The following is a 14,745-nucleotide window of genomic DNA, read 5'->3' on the forward strand; positions in this document are numbered from 1 at the left end:
AATGCCTGTGACTGGTTCTACATGTTTATTTTGGAACAACTACAAGCAACAGAGAATAGCTGGGACTAGAATGATTTTAACTGATTGTAGTAGGAGCTTTAAAAGTCATACGACCTAAGAAGGGAACGTTAAAATGGAGAACTATGAGGTACCGTTCAGCAGCTGCTGGTTGTTAGAGTGAGGAGGGGAGAGAAAGGGATTTCTGAAGTAACAATCACAATATCTATTGCATTTATATTATTTTTAATCACAGAAGTGTTATTTCTTTCACTTTCTGGGAGAAACCCAACAAATGAAAATGAAAGTGAAAATAAAGAAAAAACTCAAAGAAAACAACATCATGGACTATTTAGTCACATCCCAGCTATGTTTCATGAAATACTTAGGCTATATAATTCATATACATTTTTCCTTTTCTTTTTAAGGTATTTAAAAAATATTGTATGCTGGTTTGTTCAGTATCTTCTCTTTTATACGTATAATCTTCTTTCAATATAGTTCTCTTTCGAAATAAAAAGGAAACCATCCATCCATCCGTTACTATCCAGTAACGTAGTGTGATGTTAGTGGTGTGGCTGTGCTGATGCCTGGGCTCTGAGAGACAGAGTGTGTGTGGTCTGTCCTGGCTGGGCCTGAGCAGAGGAACTGGTGCTATGTTATCATTGATGCCCCACACAGCCTGGCTGGCTGGGTGACAGTAGTAGTAGCTCTGGGTTTCACCCAGCGATAACTTGCAATGACCTGCTCACAAGGCTCTCGCAGTGTGTTGGTGTGTGTGTGTGGATAAGTGGGGGTCCCATCCGTGTGTCAACGCTGAGAGGGAAGGCTCCCACGGGACTCATACAGCAGGAAGATACTGTCCTTCCTGGTTGCCAATTGGTTAACAGGCCTGCCAATCTATTGACACCAGGCCACATTGCGTGAGGACTGAGGAGACACAGTGCTCCCCTCTTACAGAGACTTACAGATTACTTTCAAACCCATTAAGTCAGAGGAAACAGACTTTGTAAATATTGCCTGGCATTTATATGTAAAAAAAAAGAAGAAAATAATTCACTCCTCCACCATGTTTAGGTCTATTTGTTTGGAGAGTGATGTGATACTGCCAGCTAACTACATTAGCACATGGCTCCAATTTAGTCTCTGAGGCCTTTAGACAGGCCTGCAGATATAGTTCTCTCAGTAACATTTCTCATCATAATCGTCTGTAAAGGGGCCTGCCTGTGTTATATAGCTATCTCTATCGGTTAACACACTAAATATAAACCTCCACAAAATGACAGCAGGCAGCATTCTAGACATTCCTTCCTACTACTTTCACTAACTTGTAAGGATCCCACACACACTGCCCACATAGGAGACCTAGAATGGGAATACAATGGATGCTGGTTATCTCCTTACATGGAGAAATGGAAATAGCTAAATTAATGGGGTCAAGGTACACTCCTTACTCTTTTAAATATAGATCTATATTTGAAAGGAAACATTTATTATAAAGGTGTCATTGGCTTCTTAAATTGTTATGAAAACCAAGTTGCTGGTTTTAGGTATATTTCTTTTTCTACAAAACACAATTGCAATCTTTTTTAAATCCATGAGAAAAGTCTCATTTACACACTACTATACTAGTCCCATAACTTTAACTTTTTGTTTTACTTCACACCCCATCTAACCCTCATAAACAAACTCCAGGTGTTAAATACGTCAATAGCTCCCCTGTCAAATTTACTTTTTAACGCCACGATATTTTCTAGTATTAAAGTTCGATTCGTCATGCACTTAAATCTGCCATTTCTGCCAGATATCCTATTGCTGATCTTACTGTGTGAACTGAACTATATAAGCAGTTTCAACTACTCAGTCGTCATCCACCTCCTCTCCCTCCGACTCCTCTCTTCTCTCATAAATTTTATCCCGCTGTCGCTCCTGGATCTCTTTCATCTCCTCCGCATAGCGGCTGAAAGCTCCTCCGAACTTCCCCCACGCTTTGAACGGGATGGTGATAGAGTTCCTGTAGCTCGGTTTGACCTCGCTCACTCGCAGGAACACGCCGTATTTGTTGGACCCGACGTCGAAAAAGAACCGTTTAGAGTCCACCATGATGGATGTGCCCTCGGGAAGTTCCCCATAGGCCCCAGCCGCCGTTCCACCCGCCAACTCCTCGTCGTCTCCACCGTAATCATCTATATGCTTGGCAAGGGCGTCTCTAAACTCTATTAAGCCTTGGGCCGGAAGGGCTATGGTCTGGCCGGCCTGCATGCCTCCTCCCGGCCCCCCTACTCCGAACCCGGGCCCTCGGTTTACGGTCTGTCGGATCCGCAGGAACCTCCCCCGCTGGTTCTCCTTCAGATCGAGGTAGTATTTACGGTTCTCACGGACCAAGAACTCGCTCTTCAGGGCTCGCCTGGGCCCGCCGTCCTCTCCGACCGAGGACTGGGCGATCTGCTCCGGGCTGCTAGGCCCCAGTTGGGCGTAGTGCTCTATGAAATCCCCCAGGTAGTCGCGAAACTCCGCCGCAACTGACATGGACAGGGTCAGGCGACTTTTGGAGCCCCCGGCCCCGACCTCGGCGATTTTGATGAACCTGCCCTTGTTGTTTTGCTTGACGTCCAGGTAGAAACGCTTGTTCTGGATATCCAGTCGCTTGGACGCCAGCTCCTGGGTCTCCTGCTCTCTCTGGGAGTGCTGGAACCCGCTTCCACCTCCCCCTCCTCCTCCGCTGCTGCCACCGCCGCGCTCGCTCCCACTGTCACCATCCGCCATCTTCAGCACCGCCAGCCAGCTTCTCCCTCTCCTGCGTATCTCCCTCTCGGCTTGCACACCCCTTTCATGGTCATCACCAAAACCCGCCCCAAGCGCTCCCGCATTGGCCTTGGGTCTGGCGATCACTCTAGGTTCAACGAATTCGCTTTCCCTCATTGGTCGATTTCCGCTGTCAATCACGCTTACATCTTAACCTTGTAACATGTAATTGGTTCAGATGTAGGTTCTGTTGACGTAATTCTCATGGAGCTTTTACCCTACTGGACACCGGGATCACGACCACACCACCGTCCAATCAACGGGCCAACATTTTTACAACCATTTTTATAATGAAGTTCCAATAAATTGTAGCTGATCCTTTTCTGTGCAGTTGCTATGGTATTTAAGGCAAAACTGGGCAAACGTGAAATTCTAGACTGGTGGAATACTACAGACAAAAGCAGTAATAAAAGCAATTCCATATCAATTGTTACACTTATACTATACAGTGACAGTCATTTGACAATGTCACAAAAGACCAGCCATTTACAATGAGATTAATACATTTTACCTTGTACATTTTCATAAACCTAGGCATTGTTACAAGAAATATTTAACCATGTAACTCCTAATATTTTCCCTGTCATCCAGATATGAATGTTACTATTAATTACACCACAGTGGTGCCCATATTATTATAATTTTTTTTGTCATTTAGAAGACGCTTTTATCCAGAGCAATTAGGGTTAAGTGCCTTGCTCAAGGTCACATCGGCAGATGTTTTCACCTAGTCGGATCGGGGATTCGAACAAGCAACCTTTTGGTTACTGGCCCAACTCTCTTAACCGCTAGACTACCTGCCACCAATCAAACAATCAACCCATGATCAGTCAGCTAGTACTGTAGAAAATTCAGAGGGGTTGTACACTGGACTTGAACATGGGGCTCTGATTCAGAGGCAAGCACCAAAGATCACTACACTATATATCCCTCCTCCACTATCTCACTTCTGACACCAGTGTAGGGAATTCAGTGGTGGATTGGTTATGACTCGAACCCAGTGCCCAGTTTTTCAAAACATTTAATCCAGATAAAAACATGAGTTAAATTCTGTTCCTCCCTCAGATGTGATCCCACGTTGTTTTTTTGATGTAGTTTAAAAGACAAAAACAGAACCGAACCATAACATATCACATCATATGCTACAACAAAGATCATGTTATATGATCCCATGAAATTTGGTCTAAATATTTTCTAAAAGGAAGGGGGAACAAAATCGAATGGGACAACAAAGCGTCATTTTGATCTGGATTTTTTTTTACTGGGCCAAGGCCACTCTGGTTCCAAAACAAGCACGCTACAGTATATTGATAATGTGGCAAAGAGGCCCTCTTTACATTGACCTCATATACACTGAGTGTACAAAATATTAGGAACATTAGGAACCGCTATGTCCATGACATAAACTGACCAGGTGAATGCAGGTGAAAAATGTGATCCCTTATTGATGTCATTTGTTAAATCCACTTAATTCAGTGTAAATGTAGGGGAAGAGACAGGTTAAAGAAAGATTTTTAAGCCTTGAGACAATTGAGAGTGAAAATGTATGCATGCCATTCAGAGAGTTAACAGTCAAGACAAAAGATTTAAGTGCCTTTGAACAGGGTATGGTAGTAGGTGCTAGGCACACCGGTTTCAGTGTGTTAAGAACTACAACGCTGCTGGGTTTTTCACACTCAACACCTTCCTGTGTGTATCAAGAATGGTCCAACACCTAAAGGACATACATCCAACTTGACACACCTGTGTGAAGCATTGAAGTCACCTTGTAGAGTCCATGTAGAGTCCATGCCCAACGAATTGAGGCTGTTCTGAGGGCAAAAGGGGGTGCAACTCAATATTAGGAAGGTGTTCCTAATGTTTTGTACACTCAGTGTACATCCAGCAGGCAGGCAACACCCATACCGATGTTTTATCCCATTATATTTCACCTTTTATCACGTAAGTCAAGGGTACAAATTACACATTGAATGTTGGGAGTGCCCAAAATATTCTTGACAGCGACACTTATGGGGGTGTTCAAACCACATTGATATTTAATCTCCTATGTAGGCGCCCTGATTTGTAATGCCCATCAGTCCAGTCCAGTTCCAAACACAGCAGTACTGGCAGCAGGGGAGACTCACTCCACCACTAAGGAGGCCTGACTGGGATGGGCTTCTCTCACAAGGAAGATGGGCAAGCCAGAGGATTTCCCAAGAGGACATAACGCTACATAAAGTTCAGATAGTAGAAGACAGACATGCTTCTCTCTGTCAATTAGATATGATTAGAGTAAATACTTATTAAAGCCACAGTCTAGGCTTTACATTATATGTTTTATTTACTTCTTTTTTTAAACAATGTTTAACCTAAATCCTAACAAGAAAATATCAATACAAACATTGGTCCAATATACTAAATTTATATTTTAAATTTTTGTAAATTTGCATCCTTTTGAATGTGGAAGGGCATCAGCTAACAGTGCCTAGCCTGCTCACCTACTACATAGGTTGCAAACGTCAATGTCCACTGGTATAGGGTTTTGAATCTAGTGGCAGATAACATTGGTCAAATACTGTAAAGCAGGCTAGGTTAGTTGAGGGGCACATCACTTACTAGTTTGGAGTTTGCACTTTTGGGGCATTTTTATTGCTTCGATTGTGCCAGCCAAACTAAATCACAGCACTCATGCATTTTACCCGGGTCTGGCAGCATCAACGTTGATCAAGCGAGAGCTGGTGAACAGAGTGACATGGGATTCAGGTACGTCAGTTATTGGTTGTGTGGTGGATGAGGGGAGTTTTTATTATACAATGTAACGCTCTGAGCACCTGGAAAAGCACAATATAAATCCCATCATTATTCATTTATTAAAAAACCTAAGTACAAATGTAGCCTACTCTTTCGTTCTATCTGAATGATCATTCTGAATATCACCGGAAAAAAATATTAAACAATGAGACAGTCATTATTTCTAAAATTCATAGATCAGCACAATTACATGGATTATGTAGTTGAAATTTGTTCATGTCACAGAATTGTTGGTATTTCATCTTAATCTGCATGTAGGACCTACTTGTGTGACCGTACCTTCAATGAATTATAAATGCGGTAGTATTTATCTGGTGTTTCTACTATCCCAAAATGTCCAATACAGTTGCAGGAATGAGTAAACACTGTACAAACACGATTGTAATTGGTTGAAGAGACCGTTCGAACGAGCAAGCAGTAAAGCTATTGGTTGGCTCTGGAAGCTCGGGGAATCCTCATTCATCCGCTTGGCGTTGCTTCGTGGTTTATTGTTTCTCTCCGTTTCGAAATAGAACAGGGAAAAGTCACCGGCGACATGGTAACGAGTTTTTGATTATTTTATGCACATTCTGTGTGTGCACTCTGTATTATAGGACATAATATAGTAAATTGGATTAAATGTAAATGATATGCTAAACAGGCTAGTAGCATTCACGAATTCAAGCTTGCGTGCAAAATAACGTTAGGACGTCGTCGACTGACACTCGAAAGCTAGCTAACGAAAGAGCGCCATCTACATTTAGCTAGTACGCCATCTGTTTTACAACCGACTCGCTTCTCATACTTATTTCAAACATAGCTTAACTATATCTAATATCTGGCTACGTTACCCCCCGCCTCTTTCTGATTCTTATTATGTTAATATTCCAAGATATTCGCAAAGTTTGGGTTGTGTATTGAATTAACGTTACGGTAGCAAGTTTCCACCGAGCTAGCCAGCTAAACCAGGTTAGCACTAATCCGCCTTGTGAGCACAGAGATACTAATGGCGAGCAGCCAAGAAAACCTGTGCTAACGTTAGCTAGCTACAAGCATACCAATATTTCACAGTTTTAGATAGCTATTGTAAAACCATTCTTACTGCGTATTTATGCATATTTTTTGTTTGCAACATTTGAATGAATCATCTTGAATAAATCAAATGACAATTAGGTAACTGGTAAACTATATACCGGAAATTGTCCATTATCTTCCAGTTGGCGGGATAAGTGTGATTGTAATGACAGATTGCATGTGCCTTCTTCGATTTGCTGGAAGTTGTAAACAAAAATAACATTAACAAAATGCTAGTGTATTAATAATGTATTTGTACACCAACGCTACATTGAGTATTTTTCACCCTGGACACAGTTCGGCAAGGCTTTGAGAAGTAGAACAAAAAAAAACATTTTATCAAGTTGATGTATCATAAGTCATTTCACTGAATTTTTGTTTGTCCCCTTCCAGGCAGGAGGAAAAGCTGGAAAGGACAGTGGTAAAGCTAAGGCAAAGGCTGTTTCTCGCTCCCAGAGGGCTGGACTCCAGGCATGTACCCACTCTTTCCCCTGGTTTTCTGTAGTCACATGTGAAACTCAGTCTCTTTTCCCAGGTTTTCCCTGTTGAATTAGTCACAAGTGAGTCCTACATAAGATAGGCATCTTCTCATTGTGTGTATGTTTCTCCTTGTGTAGTTCCCGGTGGGTCGTATCCACAGACACCTGAAAACCAGGACCACCAGCCATGGCAGAGTGGGAGCCACCGCAGCTGTCTACAGCGCCGCCATCTTGGAGTACCTCACTGCTGAAGTGAGATGTTTTTATTTAAACCCCCCCCCCCAAAAAAAGGAGACTCATTGAGGACTCTAATGAAGGTCAATAGAGCAGGCTTTTGCTCCAACACTTCCCTAATGCACACTTACTGAACCTATTTTTGTGTTTCCCTTTCAGGTGTTGGAGTTGGCAGGGAACGCCTCCAAGGATCTGAAGGTGAAGCGTATCACTCCACGTCACTTACAGCTGGCCATCCGCGGAGATGAGGAATTGGACTCGCTCATCAAGGCTACCATCGCTGGAGGAGGTGAGTTGTAAACTAATGAATTGGGTTTATGTATTGTTCTTCCAGGAACTCAAAGCACTTTTTATATTACATGGGTTAGGGCAAACTCACCTCTTCACCTACCAATGTGTATCACTATCACCCATTCGTAATGTCCCTTTTTCTCCCTCCTGCAGGTGTGATCCCTCACATCCACAAGTCTCTGATTGGAAAGAAGGGCCAACAGAAGACTGCATAGAGGAAGTGACCTCCCACATCACCAGGAAGGAATGGGCAGCCATGTTCATTTTGTTTCTCATATTTTTTTGAGGGGAAATTTTGTAACCATAGTTGTAGTCTCTCGAGGGAGATGTGTAGTCTTTGAGGTATGTGTTGATTTGTACTGTTTTAAAGGGGTGTGTTTTAGGGTAGGGTTTTTTGCAGACAAGAAACTTGTGCAATAACCATGTTTCCATCCACAGTTTTTATGCGAGTAAAGTCATAGTGTATAAAAAACCAAGACAGCTGTGATGGAAACAGGAATTTTCGGTACAATTTTATAAATGCCAACAGACAATTTGTTCATTTAACATGGTGGGATCTTTTTGTGTTGGTAAAATGTATGATGCGAGAAATGCCAGTGAAAACTCCTTTATGCACAAATATTGACAAGAAGAAACCATGCATTTTATTAGGCTACAGATGAAATTTTATGATGAACTTCACAGGGTGGTGAAAGTGTATGGTGATGAGCTTGATGCTCCTTTCCAATAACAACAGAGTAGGCATATTTGCTAGTTAATGCAACAATTTTTGTGACAACTACCGGTAGAGTTGAAAATGCGATGGAAACACATACATGGAACTTTAGATTTTTTATTCGGTACATGAAAACGTAAGCAAAAAAGTACATTTTGTGTGCACTGTCATCACACACAGATTTCTATCAGTAAAAAGTCTGTTTGGTGGAAACACCACTGATGGAAAAATTTGCATATTTTCGTTATGTACATTTTTGAGTATTCGCATGAAAATCTGTTGCCAATTGGATGGAAACCTAGCTACTGACCAACAAATGCTGAAGTTCTTGTCATGTTCTGAAAAACTTTGAGTTGATTGGATTTTGCTACAAACTTGTTTTATACCTACAAAAGATAAAGTCTTTTAAAAAAACTACCTGTGTGTGTTATTCATATTTTAGTCAGAATATGATTAGTGGTTTTCTATGTAGCTTTGACCTCGCTTACCTTTAGAGATATAGTAGTTTAGATATTATTTAATTTTATTCAGTGGAGAATGAAGGTCGGTCGGCACTCATGAATTTGGGGGGGGGGAATAAAACAAGTTTTGTGAAATGTTTGTTCTGAGAAATCAATTTTAAATTTTTCACCACATTCATGAGTGTGGACCTTCTCGCTATTAAATGTTTTTACTTGATGCTTCATTTTATCAGGGAGTCATACTGAGACCACAATCTCTTACAGATGAGCCATGAATTACAGAAAATACACACATCAAAATATGAAAACTAAATGCAAGCAGAAAGAAAAGATGTGAGTTAGCTGGTGCATACTGAGTCACATCCACACAACATGACAACGTCTGTTAGGCAGTAGGTGGCTCTCCTCAACCATTTGTAACTGGTCAGAGATATTGAGGTGTTTGAAACATCAGACATTCTATCACAGTACAACAAAATCCAGTCTATATTCAGGCATTGTTTTTATTTTTCACGATACTTCCAAATATATAAATCAAGTGGAGGAACAGAGATTATCTTGATTATAATGCAATTGAAGAACAAAAAAACAGTATATTTCTCACTTCTTTAGAACACATACAGCAGCCACATAGATTAATTAAAAGTGAATATACTTGAATAGAACTTACAGTATGACAATACAAAAGAAAGCAGGAACACATTCATTATTGCACTCTACCCTGAGTGGAAAACGTAACAATTTCACCACTCCTTTAAGTAGCTTTTTAAGTTGTCAATCCATTAGAATAGTATAGAAGCTGGTGAAGAGGTAATGGAATACATCTCAATAGTCTAAAGTAGCTTCTACCCTCATCTCACTTCCTTAAAATCACTTCAGACTATTGAGAACCACCCTATTTCATCCAAAAGTTCTAACACAGGTGAGAGTGAGGCTGGTAGGCCCCCATCAGTGGGTTAGACCCGGTAGTGGGCATCACCAGGCCGGGGAGGCTGGCGTATTGGTATAAAGAGTCCATGGGAGTGGCAGGGAGGCTGGGCAGTGCTGAACCGGCCATGGAGGAGCTGTAGTGGGGGTGGAGGTATGGGGTGGAAGCGCCCCCCTCGGCTCCTGCGTGATGGGGATGGTAGGTGGGGTTGGGGCCAGGGCGGTAGGCCTGTAGCTCGGTGTAGTGCAGCAGGTGAGGGGTTACTTTAGCTTGGCAGGCTTGGGCCAGAGCATCCTGGACCATCCTCTTCATCCTCATACGCCTGTTCTGGAACCAGTTACGGATCTGAGGAGAAACAAAGAGAGAAGAGTTAGTTTAGGGACTGATGGGCAACTTTGATGGGGCCACAAAATCTGAACTCATTATTAAGGGCCGCAGTGGCTTGCGGGTCTGCATACTCACATCCATACCCACACATGCAGTCCTAGCCTTTTGGGGGACCTAAGTGAAATTTGAGAGGATTCCAACCTACCTTGCGGGCAAAACATTTCAGCGGCCCACCTCTTGACAGAGGAGAGAAAAAAACTTTACGTTTTAGAGTTAAATTCCTGCAATTTTATTTTACCCTCTTTTTGATCTTGTCTCATCGTTGCAACTCCCAACTGTGTCCTTCGAAACATGACCCGCCAAACCCGCGCTTCTTAACACCCGCCCGCTTAACCTGGAAGCCAGCTACACCAATGTGTCAGAAGAAACACCATTCAACTGACGACTGAGGTCAGCTAGCAGGCGCCCGGCTCGCCACAAGGAGTCGCTAGAGCACGATGAGCCAAGTAAAGCCCCCGATCAAACCCTCCCCTAACCCGGAGGACTCGGGGGCCAATTGTAAGCCGCCCTATGGGACTCCCGATCCCGGCCGGCTGTGATACAACCCAGGATCGAACACGAGTCTGTGGTGACGCCTTTAGCACTGCGATGCAGTGCTGTAGACCGCTGCACCACTCGGGAGGCCCCAAAATGTTGCACTTTTAAAGCAGGTTTGCTGCAATTCTACACATTTTGCCATGGGGCAGAGAGAAATGTTTGCAGTTTTAAATATGATATCTGAGTGGGCGTGACTAACAAAATTACCCATGGTTTGGCGGGTAATTTGACAATTTTTTTAACCTTTATTTTACTAGGCAAGTCAGTTAAGAACAAATTCTTATTTTCAATTACGGCCTAGGAACAGTGGGTTAACTGCCTTGTTCAGGGGCAGAACGACAGATTTCTACCTTGTCAGCTCAGGGATTCGATCTTGCAACCTTTCGGTGTGTGTGTGTGTGTGGGTGGTACCTACCTGTTTGTCTGTAAGGTTGAGTCTCTTGCAGAGCTCGGCCTTGTCCTGAGTGCCCAGGTAGGCGTTCCTCTTGAAGGCTATCTCTAGACTGTTGATCTGCTCCGCTGTGTAGGCTGTACGTGGCCGCCTCCCTGTAGGAAGAGAGAGAGAGATGGGAGACAAGGAGGGAGAGGTGAAGGTGCCGTCCGGGAGGGTGGTGGGGGAGAGGGATCGCCCGCCTTCGCTCTCGTACCCTGACGTTTCCTCCTCTGTTCTCCTGATGAAGCCAGTCTCAGCCACTTCTGAGGAGACAGGGGGTAGAAATGGAGAGAAGTTAGATTTCAAATCCATCCTTATGTCACATCATAGTAGTTCCCAAAACGTTTGTGTGCTCTGTACCTTTCAAACAAATTCATGTCTCTGAGGTGCGTCCTAACTATGGAGCTTTCAGCACTTAAGAGCCAAATCAGATGTAGCTATTGCTTATGAATTCTCTATCTCTGAGCCAATTAATTCCTCTAATACATAGCTTAAAACACACCCCAAAACAACAAGACACTATTTAAATTAATGTATGTTTCCCATCTAAGCTCAGATCCTGAGGTGAGTTCATTTGAGGGAGAGTGAACCTACCTTGGTGGTTGTGGTGGAGGGGGCTAATCCTCTTGGTATGTTTACCCATCTCAGGGCCTGCCAGGCAGGGATAGCTGCATGGGTTGAGCCCCTGTCCTCTCCTTGCCTGGTTCTCCTGATTCTCGGGTTTCGGGCAGCAGTAGAACCCAGGCAGGCTCTCAGGTTGGGTCACAGAGGTGCTGTTGGGTCCAACAGAAGTCCAGGAAGAGGGGAGAGGCGAGGGTCTCGTGCTTCCTAATGCCTGACTACTTTGGGCAAGCCACTCGATGGAGAAATGTCCCCTCATGGTTGGATGATGGAGATATCCAACAAAATAAATCAAAATCCAGCAAAAGTCCTGTTGTTTGGGTGGAAAAACTTATATCATCTAAGGTTATCCTTTGTGTTCCAGAAATGGAAACAACCTTTTCTCAAAGCTGGGTAAATCCAGTGAAAACTGTGCGTGAGTGTGTGTTCTCTCTCAGCGGGTCAGTGTCCTGGTAAATGGAGTAATGATCTGAGTCTCAGGAGTAGAGTCAGTATTTATCCAGGGAATTCCTTCTCATTTACAACTCACTCAGCTAAGGATCAAAGAACATCCTCTCCTTCCTCCTTCAGTTTTCACAACTGCAGTAATTAAGATGTCTAAATCAACCTGAATGAGATGAGGCCATTACCCGCTGGCTCCAGTGAGTCTGGAAAGGTTACCCCCCTCACACACACACACACACACACACACACACACACACACACACACACACACACACTGTCCTCACAATACAGCCCTATGAGTGTGTGTGAGAGCAAGGGCTCATTATTTCATTTTTATTTAATTTAACTAGGCAAGTCAGTTAAGAACAAATTCTTATTAACAATGACGGCCTACCCCTGCCAAACCATACCCTAACCCAGACGACGCTGGGCCAATTGTGCACCACCCTATGGGACTCCTGATCACAGCCGGTTGTGATACAGCCCGGGATTGAACCAGGGGCTGTAGTGACACCTGTAGCACTGAGATGCAGTGGCTTAGACTGCTGCGCCATTCAGGAGCTAAATCATCATGTACATGTATTCTTAAATAACATATTGTATTCTTATCAGGGATAGCTCACCCAAATAACAACATTACCCATTGGTTTCCTTAACCTGTAAGCAGGGAAACTAAACCAAAGCATGGATTGCTGTCATATCTCTCCATTAAGCAGAATAAGAAAAATATTACATTTTGTACTTTTGGTGAACTATTCCTTTAACACTGAAGCGTTTCCTCCTGCTCCTCGGCTCCACCCATGGAATAAAAATAGAATGTTTCACTATATTTATTAATATGATTAACTGATCCAGTAACACCCATCATTGTATATTTCATCATATCAAATTACAACTTCATACATTCCATGATCTGCTGATGCTACAGTATAGGCCTACTGGGAAGTCATTCAACACTTGAATATGTCTTTAACCCGTTGAATGGTGACCAGGCTTGATTGATTGGCTCAACATTATGACATAATGGCGGATCTTCCTGATCCCGAAAGACATTGTTGTCTAATAATGTTCAGTCTCATTGGGTCTCGTCTCCACTGGTGAGCGAGAGGACTGACAGCTCTAATTTAATAATTGGGTTGTTGTTTGGTTTGTTTGCGCAAAAATGTATTGAAACCCTTGGTCTATTGTATGTAGTATTTAGGCTTTCTAAAGTGTTAAACTGGTCATGTCGCCAAAAGCGTAGAATTATAAAATTGGCCTTCAATCAACCACATCACTGTTTTACATTTATGGAAACTATTTATTTTCCTATTGGAGTTCTGAGAAGCTACCGAATGTGATTTATTCTCTGAAGACGGTCGCCTTGAGACGTCTATGTCATTCGGGTTTGTGAGTATCAAAGATCCGCGTTCCACTGAAGGGACCGGTCTCCGTTTGCGCGCAGAGACAGCCGTCTGGAGGCGGAGAAGTGGAGAGAGAGTGCGCGCAGCAGCCCTCGGATCCATTCCACCCACCGGTCCGAATAACAGACCTTAATTATTGTATTAATGGGTCAGTTTGTGGTTAAGCCGATTTTGGATTATTATCTGTATATTGTTATTTTATTGCTAGATATTGCTGCATTGTTGGAGCAAGAAACATACGCATTTCGCTGCACCTGCAATGACATCTGCAAAACTGTGTATGCGACCAATAAACTTTGATTAGATTAGATTTAATCCCTAACACAATGTATCACTCGCTCAGCCACTCTGCATATTATCCACATAATACCATCCCCTCTCTCAGCCTCAGTCCTCTCTCCCTCCCCTGCCTTCAGAGACACAGTGCTGGAGAGTGGAGAGAGGCTACTTCACAACTTTGGTCTTTTAGAAAAGACAGGAACGTTTAATCTGTTATCGGCCATAAAGGCGACCGATTGACTTGATCACCTGATCGTTATTGTAACATTGAAAGGGAGGGAGACAAGACACAAGGCTGGCAGAAACCCACTGGGACTAGAGGCGTCAGCTGAACCACGAATCCACAGCAGCGCGTCACCGCTCCTGTCTCCAAACATTGCGCATTTGGCAAAAGTCGCTCCATGCCTTCATTTTTTTATTAAATGGTATCAGATATTTGTCTGATTTAAATGGATAGATGGCCAGTAGGCCAATCAATAGGCAGGCATGGCTACTATAGTCTACAGCACAACAGGAGCTGCATTGCTGTACAAAAAGGCTCCTATTAATTAATAATGCAAGTAGTAACTGTCTATAGTCACTCTGTGGTAAATAATCATTAATGTGGGGTTCCTGGGACAGAAGCCTGTTCTATTATGTAGGGAGCAACACACACGCACAAAATCAGGGTTTTTGATGGCCTCTGTATGCCAGTGGTATGGGAGAGATGGTCGTGCTGTCTCTTGCAGTACCTCTCCCGTCTGAGACTCCCGTCTCTCACTTTCTTGCTCAACAGCCCCAGATCAAAGCACAGCACCCAGCTCACTATCACCGATCAGAATGACAGAGGGGAGACAGACAGGTGGGCTAGGTACCCATCCCACTCTACAGCATGAAGAGACCGAG

At 43.2% G+C, this 14,745-nt stretch overlaps 3 protein-coding genes across 3 annotated transcripts; 1 reads left to right on the forward strand and 2 right to left on the reverse strand.

Moving 5' to 3' along the window:
* Nucleotides 1–226: 226 nt before the first annotated feature.
* On the reverse strand, nucleotides 227–2,797 carry purbb (purine-rich element binding protein Bb). Its single transcript, XM_029709981.1, has one exon. The coding sequence runs from the start codon at nucleotides 2,761–2,763 to the stop codon at nucleotides 1,858–1,860; it is 906 nt and encodes a 301-aa protein (XP_029565841.1). The 5' UTR covers nucleotides 2,764–2,797; the 3' UTR covers nucleotides 227–1,857.
* A 3,214-nt stretch (nucleotides 2,798–6,011) lies between these two features.
* h2az2b (H2A.Z variant histone 2b) lies at nucleotides 6,012–8,781 on the forward strand. Its single transcript, XM_029709982.1, has 5 exons — nucleotides 6,012–6,133; nucleotides 7,042–7,119; nucleotides 7,266–7,379; nucleotides 7,521–7,650; nucleotides 7,806–8,781. Exons 1-5 carry the CDS (start codon nucleotides 6,131–6,133, stop codon nucleotides 7,865–7,867), a joined length of 387 nt encoding a protein of 128 aa, XP_029565842.1. The 5' UTR covers nucleotides 6,012–6,130; the 3' UTR covers nucleotides 7,868–8,781.
* A 960-nt stretch (nucleotides 8,782–9,741) lies between these two features.
* LOC115159815 (homeobox protein vex1-like) lies at nucleotides 9,742–14,730 on the reverse strand. The gene is made up of 4 exons (XM_029709871.1): nucleotides 14,592–14,730; nucleotides 11,708–12,044; nucleotides 11,096–11,376; nucleotides 9,742–10,101 (listed from the first exon to the last, which is right to left on the reverse strand). The coding sequence occupies exons 2-4, from the start codon at nucleotides 11,991–11,993 to the stop codon at nucleotides 9,742–9,744; spliced, it is 927 nt and encodes a 308-aa protein (XP_029565731.1). The 5' UTR covers nucleotides 11,994–12,044; nucleotides 14,592–14,730.
* Between the last annotated feature and the right edge of the window lie 15 nt (nucleotides 14,731–14,745).

Source organism: Salmo trutta, chromosome 23, assembly GCF_901001165.1.
Source record: "Salmo trutta chromosome 23, fSalTru1.1, whole genome shotgun sequence".
Taxonomy (NCBI): domain Eukaryota; kingdom Metazoa; phylum Chordata; class Actinopteri; order Salmoniformes; family Salmonidae; genus Salmo; species Salmo trutta.

Excerpts from the sequence above, each read along its gene's own strand:
- purbb (XM_029709981.1), bottom strand. The coding sequence starts at position 2,763 with ATGGCGGATGGTGACAGTGGGAGCGAGCGCGGCGGTGGCAGCAGCGGA.
- h2az2b (XM_029709982.1), top strand. Across the intron at positions 7,120-7,265 it reads CCCAGAGGGCTGGACTCCAG|TTCCCGGTGGGTCGTATCCA; the intron begins GCATGTACCCAC and ends CTCCTTGTGTAG. Across the intron at positions 7,651-7,805 it reads GGCTACCATCGCTGGAGGAG|GTGTGATCCCTCACATCCAC; the intron begins GTGAGTTGTAAA and ends TCCCTCCTGCAG.
- LOC115159815 (XM_029709871.1), bottom strand. The coding sequence starts at position 11,993 with ATGAGGGGACATTTCTCCATCGAGTGGCTTGCCCAAAGTAGTCAGGCA. Across the intron at positions 11,377-11,707 it reads CCTCCACCACAACCACCAAG|AAGTGGCTGAGACTGGCTTC; the intron begins GTAGGTTCACTC and ends CTGTCTCCTCAG. Across the intron at positions 10,102-11,095 it reads TCAACCTTACAGACAAACAG|ATCCGTAACTGGTTCCAGAA; the intron begins GTAGGTACCACC and ends GTTTCTCCTCAG.